The sequence below is a fragment of the Amblyomma americanum genome, unplaced genomic scaffold (genome assembly GCF_052857255.1).
Source record: "Amblyomma americanum isolate KBUSLIRL-KWMA unplaced genomic scaffold, ASM5285725v1 scaffold_12, whole genome shotgun sequence".
Taxonomy (NCBI): domain Eukaryota; kingdom Metazoa; phylum Arthropoda; class Arachnida; order Ixodida; family Ixodidae; genus Amblyomma; species Amblyomma americanum.
The window spans coordinates 1,328,812-1,344,333 of record NW_027526484.1 but is presented as its reverse complement, the minus strand read 5'-3'; the positions used below and the strand labels follow the sequence as shown (position 1 = coordinate 1,344,333).

The 15,522-nt window shown below is 48.1% G+C and overlaps 1 protein-coding gene across 1 annotated transcript; it reads left to right on the top strand.

Moving 5' to 3' along the window:
• The first annotated feature begins 2,519 nt into the window (after nt 1–2,519).
• LOC144111862 (N-acyl-phosphatidylethanolamine-hydrolyzing phospholipase D-like) lies at nt 2,520–15,072 on the top strand. The gene is made up of 3 exons (XM_077644883.1): nt 2,520–2,831; nt 4,464–4,578; nt 10,987–15,072. Exons 1-3 carry the CDS (start codon nt 2,641–2,643, stop codon nt 11,128–11,130), a joined length of 450 nt encoding a protein of 149 aa, XP_077501009.1. The 5' UTR covers nt 2,520–2,640; the 3' UTR covers nt 11,131–15,072.
• The last annotated feature ends 450 nt before the right edge of the window (nt 15,073–15,522 follow it).

Below are 15,522 nucleotides of genomic sequence, written 5' to 3'. Positions count from 1 at the left end.
CCACGCCGACCTTCGCCACAGCCCCAAAGCTCCTCCTGGATGGCGCAGAGACGGTCGCCAAGTCCCCGCCGGGAAAACTAAAGAGAGCGACCTCAGGGGGCGAGGCCGCTGGCAATCGATACGAACAAGACCCCCCGACAACGCGAACAGCGACCGACCGCGATTTAAAGGCAACGACTGCAGTACCTGAACTCGGAGATCGATTCTCGTTGGATATACCCGTGCTTCTCGATGGCTATAAGGTTAGTGCTTTGGTGGACACTGGCGCTGATTTCTCGATTTTAAGCGGAAAGCTAGCGGCGCTTCTTAAAAAAGTAATGACACCATGGTCCGGCACGCAGATTCGCACGGCTGGCGGACATGTCGTAACTCCGCTTGGCCTATGCACAGCAAGAGTCCAAATTCGCAGCTCCACATTTGTTGTCAGCTGCCTAGTTCTACCGAACTGCTCCCGTGACTGTATCCTTGGCGTTGATTTTCTCCGAGAGTATGGAGCTATTATTGACCTCCGAAAGCGCACTGTCACATTTTCTACCGAGAAAGCTGATGTTTACTCCGAGGACTGTCCACGCCGCGCCGCCCTTAGAATATCCGCCGAGAGCGTTTGGATTCCGCCACGCGCCAGCGTTTTTGTGAGTGTTCACTGCGACGGACTACGTGAAGGGACAGCGGTCGCAGAGGGCAACCTGTCCCTTTTGCTCACCCACGGCATCTGCTCAGCGCGAGGTCTCATCCATCTCCGCGACGGCTGCTCTGAGCTCCTGGTGACTAACTTCTCTAACGAGCCCCGGCACCTTTTTCGTGCTACTGCCATCGCATTCGCCGACCCCTTAGCGGAGGTTTCTGAATGTTTCCTGTGCGCCCATCCCTTGACATCAGCCCGGACCTTTCGGTGACTCAACAGCGAGAACTACGTGCCCGTCTTCACATTCAGCGGCAGCAGGGCACGGATGCACGCCGCTACAACCTCCGTCATCGGCACGTCGAATACCATCCGGGAGACCAAGTTTGGGTGTGGACCCCGGTACGCCGCCCAGGCTTGTCTGAAAAACTGATGTGCCGTTACTTTGGACCGTACCGAGTTTTGCGCCGCGTTACCGAAGTGACCTACGAAGTTCTTCCTGACGGGACTGTGCAGCCTCAGCGTCGTCCACCCCGCTCTGAGGTTGTGCACGTTGTCCGCATGAAACCCTACTTCACGCGGTAATGGATAGTACGCTCAGTGTTCTGCTAGTTTTCGCGTGGGACACCTTCGCCCACCTCCCTTGTACATTTTTGTGTGCTTGTGCTGTTTTTTTTTCTCTTTCCACTGCCCATACTGCAACCCCGCTTTTGTTTTTCTTTTTTTTGGAGGGGGAGTAATGCCACCTGGTGTTCTCAGGTGGCGCTGAAGTGTCTTGGAAGACGTTGAAGTGTCTCGCGCTGGCTGGCTGGCTGGCTGCTTGCTGTATTCTGCTGGTTAGCGACGTGTCTCCCTGTTTTCCGTTACATATTTTGGTGTCTCCCTGTTTTCCGTTACAATATCATCAAAGATTGATCTTTGTTCCTGTGCGCTGCTTTGTAGTTACGAAGAGAACAAAAATATGAAACAAGAACAAAAACCCACTAAGACAATGTGCCAAACTTAGTGGGCTGTCGTTGTTCCATCTTTTTTGTCTTCATCGTAGCCACAAGCAGCGCGCATAACCAAAAGCGCTAACCCAAATAGCCCCAGTAGCAGCGTTACTGAGGTCATGATTTGTGTTAGCACTGAGTAGAGAAAAAAAGTTCTCACTTGGCAGGCTATAATGCATTATATCGTCAATACAGGAACGACTGATGCATTACCAACATTGATTTCCTCTAATAACAGTGACATGGCAGCTCAGAAAACATAAAAGCTCCCTAAGGAAGTGAACAACTTTCACCAGTTTCATAAAACAAAATTGCTTTCAATGTCTCTCCTTTTTTTTCTAGAAGATCATTATCAGCCGAATTACATTCAATGCAGGACAAAGCTGCTCACAATAATCTCCAAATAATCCTGTCTTTCACCCCCCAGGGCCACCCTATTCCAGGACATTTCCCCTATCTCATCTCCATGTCTACTCTCTGCCACTCCTGGTTACGTTTTCTTTCCTTTCGAATCCATTCTGTTACCCTAAAAGAACAATGTTCAACTGTTAACACTGTCCACTGCATGGTCTGACATCAATAGGAAGACTGGTCTGATCTCCCAGCCTGTATGCAGTGTTGAAGGAAGCCAAAAGCCACTGAAACCAAAAAAAAAGCATAGAGTAGATCACCACACGTGACTGCAGAGGTCATGGGTTCGGATCCCACTGGCAGCATGTGGTTGTCTTCTCTTCTTATTTCTACTAACAAATTATCATTCAGGTAAGCAATGATTACACTGCTAATTTCCGCTTCACCAACACAACAAATAAAAAAATAATTCCCACGTGCTTTCCTTGGTTTTGAGCGGCTGTTGGCTTCCGTCATATGTGACATAATGAGCCCCTCATTTCCGTGTCCTTATCTGTTGTATGTAGTGCTGCAGTGATTGTTGCTCACACTATGCTTGACTAGAACGTGATCCCCAAATGCATAACTGGCTGTGTACAACTGCACCCAATGTAAGGATTCTTCAGGCCAACGACAATGCTGACCGACTATCTTGGTGTGATTCTCTTTCTGCTGCAGGTGCTGTGGGGAGGCTGGTGTGTCATCAGCCCCGAGTACCGGTTTTACTTTGCGGGCGACACAGGCTACTGTGACGTTTTCAAGCAAATTGGGCAGGCGTACGGGCCTTTCGATGTGGCTGCTATTCCCATCGGAGCGTATGAGCCCAGGTGAGATGTACATGCCAAGAATTGCGTAATTATCACCATTGTTTTTTTTTACTTCACCTACTGCCTCCCCTTGGCAAAGCTCTTTCAGTGACATTATCTTTTGTGTGAACTGCTACAATTATACTCCACGACAACTTTTTCTGGCAATGGAGCAGAAGCCATGCTGAAACTCGCACTCTGTTCCTGCGCAACGAAATGCATTCCCGCCCCTGTCCCTGTGACACCCCTGTACATATGTGCTGTTCACAACAAACCACTAGAAGCCAGGTTAAAATGCCAGCTGAATGCGCCATGTCAAAAACTTATGACAGAACGCACCATTTCTTATTTTGGCTATGAAACAGGTGTCTCAACACTTTACAGCACATAGATTAATACATTGCAGTAGCAATCATCATGTAATTTCTCATCGGCAACATACCATAATCTCACTGACTGACTGCAAAAATGCAACTGGTGGCCCCATTCTGGCAAGGTTTTGCAACTTTCAGGTGTACGTCAAAAGTGCTGCAAGCAGTGCAATGCTAAAATGAAACAACTATTAACTTCGATTACGTCTCTCCTCTAAAGTGTGTTCTGGCAATGTACGAAGCCAAAGAAAGTCCTTTTTCTTTCCAGTCCTTTCCAGAACCAACAATGCAATACCAACTAGATCAACAGAAGGCGATTCTCCTCCAGAGAACTGGTGCATTCTAAAATTGGAGTACCGAACATTCAAAAATTAAGAACGCTAAACCCGGCTCGAGCACCACTAATTTATGTTTGTGCAGAAAAACAGCAGCGCTATGCCAGTTCGCTATCGTTAAGAAAAAGTACAGGATGATAAGCAATGAGCTCTATGCATGCTTTTACGAAGGCGCTCTTTGATGGCTTAATAGAAAACTGCTTGCATTGTATGTGGGAGGTACTGGGCTCAAATCCTGTTACAGCCTGTTACATATTCAAACCCTCCCGTTCAGCTCACCCAGGGGAGGCAGCGTCTGAAAAAGATGCCACGTGTTCCCTCAGACCGCACTGTCTTTCAGTGCTTGCAATGGCTGCACGATCCTTAACTCACTGTAACAAGAGGAACATGCAACACAACATAATAAAGCACAGAGAACGCCCATGTTTTCTAGAATTTCATACTTTCATCAGTTTGCGGGAACACGATGGCCGCAGGTGGCACAGGACCAGGTTAATTGGAGAGACATGGGAGAGGCCTTTGCCCTGCAGTGGGCTTAGTCAGGCTGCTGATGATGGGCTCCATAATAAATCATAAGAGCCATTATCATCTCAAGGTTCAGAATCACCAATGTGCAGTGTGAAACAGAACAGTTTGTGGTAAACTGCTATATACCCACTCCACGTCTTTGCAGCCTAACACCCACATATCTCAGCATGGTCCACCCTATGTCACCTTCACATGCGTAGTGCTGATTTCCTCTAGTGTCCGACAAACATATGACTTTGGCTCAAGTTCGAAACATTTGGAACGTTGTGCAGTGGCTGCATTTGCAAAGCAGAGAAAATTATGCTAAAAATTTTCAGAAACGATGAAACAAAATTCAGCAGTGTACTCGAAAGAAAGCAGCAAACTACAGTCAGTGCAGCAGCTGCTTGTGAGGTCACATGCCCTGTGCCATGTTGCAGGTGGTTCATGAAGTACCAGCACGTGAACCCCGAGGAAGCAGTTCTTATCCACAAGGATGTGCGCAGCCGTGCCACGCTGGCAGTGCATTGGGGAACCTTTACGCTTGCCAATGAGGTAAGACAGTTTTTCAGATTACTGCCTCGTACGATGAGCATGATATCTGGAAAGCTCGTTACAACAGACACTCCGATGGCACATTGTCAGGCAGTGTACTCACTATAAGGTTTAATTCATCACACTTGATTTCAGCACATGCTGCAATGCCACAACTAAACAAAATACATGAGGTTCGGTGTTGTATAAATTGTAGTGGAGCTTTTTTTGTGTGTGTGGTAGTGTTTACGAGCACATCCTTACAACCAAATTCTTCCAAGTGTTTGAAGCATTAGTTAGAGGACCATAGACACCTAATTTCAGTTATGTTTTCTTTTTTCAAATGATCTGTGGACATTAGAATATGTGGTTCAACACATGGTATTCATCAACGACCACAAAATAATCCATAATTGAAATTGTTTTTGATGCTGTTCTGGTTTCAGTTTCATCAACCGAACGATGGCTGTGACGTGTAGGGAGTGTTTAGGTCACATGACACACGAAAAGAACTGCAAAATTATTGCTGATGCATAGTTTTAATTCACTACAACGGTTAGGCCGGCCTGGTTCAAGAGCTGGAGTGACAAAAAAACGACATGTCAGCAGTTATATTGCAGTTTTTTTTCATGCCTCAAGTGTTTCAAGAAGACGATGATGATGATGATTAATTTTTCTGGTGCTGGGGTGGCTTTGGCCAAAGACCTTCATGGCACAAGGTATTTTCTTCTACTCAAGATGGGATCAAAAGACCCGTTTTAAATGCATTTTACCCCAGTTAATCCGAGCACCAGGCCAGGGCAAAGCCTGTACCCATTGTATCACTGGTGGATACCCGGCGGCACTGGGAATCGAACCCCGCACCTCCCACATACGAGGCAAATGCTCGAGCCACTAAAGCACTGCTGCAGTATGTTTTAAGATGAACACAATAAAATTTACTTTCTTGTTAATCTTAAGTGTTATTACACTAGCTTATTGAGATGTTCATCAAAAATCTGTCCTCAAGTAGCAAGACACCGCAAGGGTGGATAGCTGTCACCTACTCCAGTCCATTTTCAGCACAATAAATGTGCATTCAGACTATGTAACCTGTTGCCATATGGCATATTAGGAACTTATTCGCACAATCGTGCGTGAGGAGCTTCACAAATTTTGTAGCCCGTCGCAGCCTGCGCTCGGTTCCATCTCCGCTCTTGTACGAGAGGAGGTGCAACAGGCGTTCCGGGGCCCTGTTCCTGTGGTCGACGTACCACCTCTGCCTGGGGACTACCACCGTCCGACGTACGCCGAAGTTGCAAGGCGTCCGGCTCCCGCTTCGCCGCCACCAATTCACGCCACGCCTCAAGCCCCGCGGCCCTCTGTGCAACCGGTGCAGTACTTCGAGGATCGTCGAGCACCCCTCCGAAAGGCCGACGTTTGGCGTACACCTAACCGACGACCGCTCTGTTTTCACTGCGGAGAGCCAGGTCATCTTTATCGAAATTGTTATTACCGACGCATCGGCATCCAAGGCTTCCGCACCGACTCACCGAGACCCCGTCAAGGTGAACGACCCCCTGAAATTGAAGAATTCCTTGCGGACCAGCGCAATCCATCCCGAGCGCAGCGGCAGTCGCGCTCACCCTCACCGAGGCGCTCTTCCCCGACACCTCCCGGCTTCTCGCGAGCGGCACCGGGCCGATCGCCAAGTCCTCGTCGGGAAAACTGAAACCCGCGACCTTCGGGGGCGAGGTCGCTGGGGGGCGCTGTGCTGAAGACCTCCCGTCGTCGCCGCTACAATCCGACAAAAACCCGCCGACGCCATCACTAGAGTTAAAAAACCGCGTTTCTTTAGAAATACCCGTTCTTATCGATGGTCGCAGAGTAAGCGCATTAGTTGATACCGGGGCCGATTATTCGATCTTAAGTGGACAACTGGCGACCATTCTGAAAAAAGTGATTACCCCTTGGCCTGGCGCGCACCTTCGAACTGCCGGCGGTCATCTGGTTACGCCCAAGGGTATGTGCACTGCTCGCGTTCAGATCAGCAAGTCCACGTTCGTCGTCAGCTGCATCGTCCTGGGCGAGTGTTCTCGGGACCTAATCCTCGGCATCGACTTTCTGCGGGAGTATGGAGCAATTATCGATCTGCGCAACCGAATCGTCATGTTTTCCACAGAGCAAGCCGCCGAACTCGACAACTCCTGCCAACGCAGTGCCGCACTTCGCGTTTTCGCCGACAGCGTCACACTTCCGCCCCGTAGCAGTGTTTTGATTGAAGTCGCCTGTGCTGAGTTGCACGACGCTGAAGCAGTCGCCGAGGCTAATCATTCGCTCCTCCTGACTCAAGGCATCTGCGCCGCTCGAAGCTTACTAACAATTCGCGCTGGCCGGTCTGCGATCCTTGTTACAAATTTTTCTCCAGAGCACCGGCACCTTTTCTCTGGAACTGCGATCGCTACCGCTGAAGCGGTTGTGGATGTTCCGGTCTGCTTTGCGTTCGCGGCAGCGGCCCCTGACGACCAATCATCGCGCGCCACTGACGACCAATCTGTTCCGAATGTCGACATCAACTGCAACCTCCCCGAAGGAAAGCGCCTGGCCTTAGAGCACTTGCTATTGGAGTATAAACAGTGTTTCGCTTCTTCGTCGAAAGTTCGTCAAACGCCCCTAACGCAACACCGGATCATTACGTATGACGACGCTCGCCCTATCCGCCAGCAGCCTTATCGTGTTTCCGCCAAAGAACGGGAAGTAATCCAAAAGCAAGTTCAGGAGATGATTGACGACGGTGTAGTTCAACCTTCCCAAAGCCCGTGGTCTTCGCCTGTTGTCCTTGTTAAAAAGAAGGATGGAACACTTCGATTCTGCGTGGACTACCGTAAATTAAACAATGTGACTAAAAAGGACGTCTACCCGTTGCCCCGCATTGATGACTCCCTGGACAGATTACGGCGTGCTAAGTACTTTTCATCCATTGACCTGAAGAGCGGTTATTGGCAAATTGAAGTGGACGAACGGGACCGCGAAAAAACTGCCTTCGTTACACCAGATGGCCTCTATGAATTCAAAGTGCTGCCTTTTGGCTTGTGCTCTGCGCCAGCGACGTTTCAACGGATGATGGACACTGTCCTCACCGGCCTCAAGTGGCAAAGTTGTCTTGTATACCTGAACGACGTTGTCGTTTTTTCAGAAACTTTTGAACAGCATCTCGTGCGCCTGCGAACTGTCCTCAGAGCCCTCCATTCCGCTGACCTTACGCTGAAGCCCCAGAAGTGCCACTTCGGTTACACAGAGCTCAGGTTCCTCGGTCACGTTGTGAGCGCCGACGGAGTTCGACCCGACCCCGACAAGACAGCCGCCGTCGCCAATTTTCCTACTCCGACTGACAAGAAAGCTGTCCAGCGTTTTCTGGGTCTCTGTGCATATTACCGACGGTTTATTGCGGACTTCGCAAAGATTGCAGAGCCGTTGACGCGCCTCACCAGGAGCAACACCTCCTTCGTTTGGACAATAGACCAAGAGACGGCTTTCTCTTCGCTCCGCCAACGCCTTCAGACATCTCCCGTTCTTGCACACTTCGACGAAGAGGCCGACACCGAGATCCACACCGACGCCAGCAATATCGGTCTTGGAGCTGTCCTTGTCCAACACCAAGAGGGCATTGAGAGAGTTATAGCCTATGCTAGCCGTACTCTCTCCCGCGCCGAACGCAATTACTCTACGTCAGAGAAGGAATGCCTTGCTGTCGTATGGGCCACCATGAAATTTCGCCCTTACCTTTACGGCCGCGCATTCAAAGTCGTAACCGACCACCACTGCCTATGCTGGCTGGCTAATTTGCGAGACCCGTCTGGACGATTGGCCCGCTGGAGTTTACGGCTCCAAGAATTCGACATTACCATCGTATATAAGTCGGGCCGTAAACACGAAGACGCCGACACGCTGTCGCGTGCACCACTCGACTCTTCCGGTCCCGAAATCGACGACGACAGCGGTTTCCTCGGTATACTTAATGCATCGGACATAATAGCCCGGCAGCGGGCTGACACGGACCTCCGACCGCTGATTGACAACGTTGAAGGTCACGCCATGCCTCTACCACGACACTTCGCTCGACGTCTCGGCTCTTTCTGTTTGCGCGAAGGTATCTTATACAAGAAGAACTCGAGAGGCCAAGAAAGAGCTTACCTTCTGGTACTTCCGGCCGATCTTCGCGCCGACATTTTATTGGCATGCCACGACGAGCCCAGTTCAGGCCATCTGGGTTTTTCCCGGACGCTCGCCAGGATACGCAACATGTACTACTGGCCCGGACTCTCGAACGATGTCCAAAGGTACGTAAAAAGCTGCCGTGAATGCCAGCGCCGGAAGACGCCACCGCTTAAGCCGGCGGGTTTTCTCAAGCCCGTTACTACACCCCGCTCTCCGTTCGATCAAATAGGAATGGACCTTCTCGGTCCTTTTCCGTTGTCACTCTCAGGAAACAAGTGGATCATAGTCGCTACTGACTATTTGACTCGCTACGCCGAGACCAAGGCGATACCCTGTGCCACAGCTTCAGAGGTCGCCGACTTTTTCATGCAAAACATCGTCTTGCGGCACGGAGCCCCTTCGTGCGTTATTACCGACAGAGGCACCGCGTTTACAGCGCAGCTAATCGACCATATATTTACGTTGAGCTGCACTAGCCATCGCAAGACCACAGCTTATCATCCGCAGAGCAATGGGCTAACCGAACGCTTAAACAAGACCATTGCGGACATGCTGTCAATGTACGTAGACGTTCAGCACAAAACTTGGGATGAGGTGCTACCGTACGTCACATTTGCGTACAACACGGCCCTCCAGGAGACTACACGCTTTACTCCCTTTCGTCTTGTATATGGACGTGAAGTCCAGAGCATGCTTGACGCGATGCTACCATGCCTCGATGACGACCAACTCGCACCCGATGTTCATGAAATTGCCCAACGCGCTGAAGAAGCCCGTCAGCTTGCCCGCGTACACATCGGCCCACCTAGTGTTGCCAGGTGGCGCAAGCTGTCCGATGGTGGCAAACGATGATGTGACTGCAGCAGCATGCACGGGCCGGTCGTAACTGGCGCAACGCTGTTGCAGGACCTTCTCCATCGTTGTGGCTTCCGAAAGAAATGCAGCAACTGTAGATGGTGGGCTGCGCACGAGGCCTGCGAACAGCTGCTCTTTGACGCCTCTCCTTAAGTGCCGAAGTTTCTTCTCTTCAGGCATGGCAGGATCAGCTCTCCTGAAGAGCCGCGTCATGTCCTCGACGTACATTTGTACGCTTTCGTTCGGTAGCTGGACGCGGGACTGGATTGCCCGCTCCGCTCTTTCGCGGCGATCCGCGCTGGTGTAGGCCTCCAGCAGGCGACGGCGAAACTCGCCAGGAAGTTAGAACTTCCTCACGGTTCTCAAACCACGTGCGGGCGCCATCCTCTAGGCTAAAGTAGACGTTTCTTAGTTTCGCGGCGTCGTCCCACTGGTTATAAGCAGCCACACGCTCGAAGTGAAGGAACCAGTCCTCCACGTCTTCGAAAAGGTCCCCGTGGAAGGCCTTGGGAACCCGCGGGGTCTGCAAGGTATAGTGGGCAGGTGTAGCACCGGCAGCTTGCGTGAGAATACCGGTGGCTGGTATCATGACTGTCGCGAGTGGTCCAAGCTCCGGTGAAAGTCCCTGCAGCCTCCGGCTGAAGCGGTGTACCGGGGTGTCAATCGGCGCAGGGCTGGCGGCACGGCTCCCTGGAGGGGTTTCTTGCATGGGATACTCGTACCCAGCACCTCCACCAAATTGTCACGGAGTTCTCACGGAGAGACGCTTCAACAGCTGGAGTCGGCAAGAGGAGACGGTAATGGCGGCCCATCCGCGAAAGCACGATCGCAACCTCATCGTCTTCGCGGACAGCTTGCGCCACCTGGCAGCACTAGGTGGCAATATGAAGTACCACAAGCGATGGCAATAAACAAATTTAAGCACTTTTTCCCCCCCTAATAGAGGACACTTGAATTGGGGAGTGGTGTTTAGCATAAAGGTATGTTCAGGTTGAATGTGTTCTTTTTCTGATGTAATACAATCAAAAGATAAGGGGCACTTAGAGCCGCAGGTACTTAATTTTGGATCAATGCAATATAGTGATTCACATCAGCCTGCCAACCAATGAGTGCGCTATCAGGATGTGCTGCAAGGATAGGTAACTCAGAGAACTGTATCCTGTATGGTCATGTGGTTCAAATGGACGTGACCTATGTGCACCTTGATGCGACACACTTGTGGTGGTAGGGGGGTACACTATAGCTATCTACATTGCTCCTTCATTCCAGGAGAGAGCCACAGGTTTGGGAGTTTTTTTTGGGGTGTGCAGACTCTAGAGGAAGAAAACTAATTATTTTTCTTTTTATTTCTCCTTCCTCCCTTTCGTGCTTTTCCAGTACTACCTCGACCCTCCCGTGAAACTGCGCGAAAGTCTCGATCGCCACGGCATATCGCCCCGCGAGTTCTTCACGTTGAAGCACGGCGAGTCGCGGCTGCTGCACGCAACGACTTCGAACCGAACGTCCCGTGTGTTACCCTGACGACCGTGCTAGGGCGTGTCTGATTTCGATGTTTTTGGTTGTTTCCTCAACCTTCTGGCCGTGGCTTGATCCTCGGCTGTGTGTCGCAGCAAGGCTGACATCAACGGTGGCCCGCGACATCAACGCAGAAGGGATGCACTGCTGCTGTCATCAACAGCGCAAGTGGTGACGGCACTTACCTCCAAATGCAAGCAGTCAGCATCGACTACATGAGTGGCCTTGTTTTTCTCTCTTGATTTTCGTCGGGTGCAAGCAACAACTGCACTGAAAGATCAGAGACTGGAAATATCGCAAGCCAGCAGCAGCCATGTTGTTGGCTGCTTGTTTGTTTGTTTTTATTTGTGTGTGTGTGTGTTCCTGTGTGAGTGTGTGCAAACAGTTGTCCTTGAAGCGGATTCGAAGCATTGTCCTCGAGGAACGGTTTGGCTATTGTATGGCATGCATGTGGGTACACAGAGCCTGGTTTCACGAAGGCACTACACTTCAGCAGGGTGATTATTCCGTGCCCCTCGGGACATCCGACACTCGAAACTACGATTGGGCAAGGGGCTCTTTATTGTTGAGAGAAGAGTTGTTGTTGCTGTTGTTATTGTTGTTGTGACTGTTTATTCTTGTTAACTGCAGACGTTGCTGGGCGAAAGGGGTTGTAAGAAATCTTTTTTTGGGTCACAGCGGCCTCTCTGCAGTTTTGAGAATTTTTTTCTTTTTTTGATTCCCTTGCAGCCATGTTTCACGGCTGACAAGCGAAGTATTCCCCCTTAATGCACATAGGAGTGAAACTATTTAATGTGGATTTCCTACGGTCGTGTTTTCCGTGCCTTAACTTAGTGTGGTATTTATAAGTACCTGTTCCAGATCGTCTGTGCAATCATTTATGCACTCCCTTAAATGTCACTGCTTAGAAATTGAAGCTCTCCTTACTTTTATAGTGCAAAGCTAACCATTTGTTACACCAGGTACTTTTGTCCACTTCACCGAAACTAGTCAGCATTGTCCAGCTTTTGACAAATACTTTAAGCATTTTCTTTTGTGCCCAGCTCGATTCCAAAAGTGGCCTGCCCATTAACATAAGCTTGTGTGAAACACTGCTTTTTTTTTGAGCAATCACAAATTGTTTGGTACCCGGTGAAGTGAGCCAGCCAGGCAGGCCACTAGCAAATATGCTTCGGAGAAGTGCCGGTGATAGTTAAATGTGTACTTCAAAGGTTATGCTCCCTTCAGGTTGTGTTTTCTAATTAACTTCCTCTTGCTGACTCCTTTCTCTAACTGAAACTTTCCCATGTTTGCAAGAGTTTCCACATCCCTCACTCATCATCTCAGCAGAAAAAAAAAGAAAGAAAACGAAGAGACTTCTTTATTTACAAAAACGAAAAAACCAGCACTTCATTTCCAGAGAAGTTTACAACACCTTTAGCTTCAAAAGAACGTTATACTGTCCACTAGCACTATTGCTGCAAAAGTATGTAGCAAATTCCGTCCTAATTTTAAAATGATTTGTGGCCCCCGTTTTCCTTTTGTGCTGCTCGAAATAATAGTACACCACTTGTACATGGAAAAGAAACCAACAACTGCTTTCACACACTCCGTATTAAACCAGGCAGTAAGAAAGGTGCTCAGATTCAGAAGATAAGTGGTTGGAAACACATCTTCTTCAACCATTGTTTTGCTATTGGCAAAGGCCTAAATGCGCCGATCTCCAGGCAGTAGTGACAACACGTAATGTAACAGAAAGTACCAGCTAACATTTGTGTGATTCCAGTCTTCACAAGCTTTCTTCATGCACATTACGACATTAATCATGGCACTTGAAGCAAGCAAAAGTTTTGTGTCAAAGTGTTATAAAATGCTGTTCTAAGCAACATGTACTTCAATGAACTATTTTACTTTACTGAACATTTTTTTTGAACACCTGCAATATTTCAGCACCCGTAATAAACATTAAGCATTTCTTGCAGGGTTCACACGTCCCTCATTTGTCATTTGATAATTCCAGCAATGCCATGTTCAGCAAGTACCAGCGACTCCTCTTATGAATGTGCACTTGCTACATGTTTCTGTGCATGTGTGAATCAGCTAGTGTCAGTAATGCAAAATAAAAGCTGGCAACAGATTTGAAACTGTAAGATTAAAACAAGGCTGACAGTTCCCGCCTGCTAACTTCACATGTCACTGCTCTGGAATCAATCACCTGTGTGTTGTTCCTCTGAAAGAATTAGCCATTTTTGTTCTCTTTTTATAATGCAAGATTGAGTGCAATACCCTGATGGCCAAGGTTTGTCTTTTCTGCATGTATTTTTCCTGGTCATGCAATGCATCCCATGTGTATGCATCCTTCTGCAATGTTTTAAACTGAACGTACTGTGTTCTGCCATAATCGAGGTTCCTTTTTTTTTTGCCGCATCTCATACCTTGTTAACCTTGGAGGATGCTATGGAGGCAATCCAAGCGGAGCTGGTTTGAACCAAAACAGTGGCCCCCTCAGAATTTGTACGCCAATAGGAATGTTCATGTGCTTGTACTCTGCTTCGATGGGCGCTTACAAGATGACGCTTATCACTTGCTCCAATAAGCACTAATCTTTCACGTTTTGCTACACATGCGAGCCTAAAGCACCGATGCAGTGCTGAGATATAGGGAAAAATAAGAAATGCAAAAAAGGTACCAGGTATCGGCTGAATGCATTTTTTTCGGGTTTTTTTCCTAATGAAATCAAACAATGTATACTAAATCCAATGTCAGAGTTCACTTTCTTCGTCTTCAGATTTCGCTATTGTGTGTCGGCCTTTTCTTTTCACGTAAGTTCAAATGTTTACATTGAAAAACAAAACCTGTCATGCGTAAAATGCAAAAGGTCTGCTATTATTTAAGGTTTTGCCTTTTGGTTACTGATTTCTTTTCAGTTTAAGTGAATAGCGCACCACAATGTGTCTGCTTTCGACCCTGTATAGATTTCACTGTGTTTTGTTATAATACAATTATCAAGTGTGAGTGAAGAAGAAGCAATCTTTGTGCCCAACCTCATTCCCTTGTCAGTCTTATATTTTTTTTTTCTAGAAAGGCTTTCAGCAGCATCTGTTGGTGCACAATTACTTTTAGTAAGAACCAGCAGGAGAAGCAGCGACACAAAAGATTAAAGGTCACACAATAATCTTACCAAAATTATCACGCAGCAGCATTTGATGAGTATGACAGTGCAGCATTCTCATGAAAGTAAGATAAAAACTTAACAAAGGGTATTACACAAGCAATGCTTACATGCACAGAATATTCAACTTTCCCATTTAGAAGTTTTAATATCTGACGCTTTGCCTTGAATTCTGCATTCACACCAACAACCCCATTGTGTAGTATATGTAATAAGTCACTCGCACACAAAGTGCAGCACTACTATAGCACCACCTTTCCTAGCTCTCAGGCTCTGTTGTGGTTATTGCCATCACCAAGTGTTTTACTAGTTCCTAACAAGCAACATCAAATAGTTCATTTTTTGCAGCAGTTGTGGGAAAACAATAAAGCTGCCCTACTGTCACCTGGGTTGCTCAAACACTTTCCTCAGTCAGTAAAAACAGGTCCTTTGCATGGAATACAAACCCTTGCAAGCCAACAGGCGGAAAACACTCGTGAAATTTTGATATTGTACTTATCAGTTCGGGTGTGTGAGCTACCCTTGCAAGGCAGTTTTTGTTCACATATTGGCATGTTTAATTATACACCCGCACCAGAGCTGGTTAAATTTCCTGCCAGAATAGTTGTAGCTACCCTTATTATGAAGCAGGAGCATAGATGCTTAGGATGACTTCTTCCCGGTCAGTTCTTGTGATGTGCGCCTGCTGTACATGTTTCTGTCCGTTCTGCAGGCAGGTGTGCGCATCGTGAAGTCACCACCTTCTTGCAGTTTACTTAAGGGCTGCTTTTATGCAATAAACTGTCGCAAAGAGTGTGCATCCTGCAAATTCCTTTGTCATTTAAGCTGGCCTCCTGCTGGTTCTTCATCTTTTACCTCTGGCGGAGGACTGAGAATCCTCGCCAGAATCCAACCACAGAGTTGAGTTTGGAAGGAACACTGAGGTCAACTTCATCCAATTTTTGTCCCCAGTAAAAATTAATTGTATGGCTCCTTTTGGGAACTTTGATGTTTGTTTGGCAGTAAAAAAAAATGCCCTTATTGGCAAGAAAATTGGTCCCCCCCCCCCCGATAAGTTGCACCGAAAGGTTAGTTCTCCCATGAGACTTTGGTCGAAGTATCAGTTTTTTTCTCTCTAATTCAAACTCTTGATGTAAACAATGAAAAGGACTTCGTGATCGCCACTAGGAAGTGATTGGCACTGTAACCTAGCTTCAGAGATCCACATGCAAAAACAGTCTTGACATCATTGTAGTTTGCGTACGAAA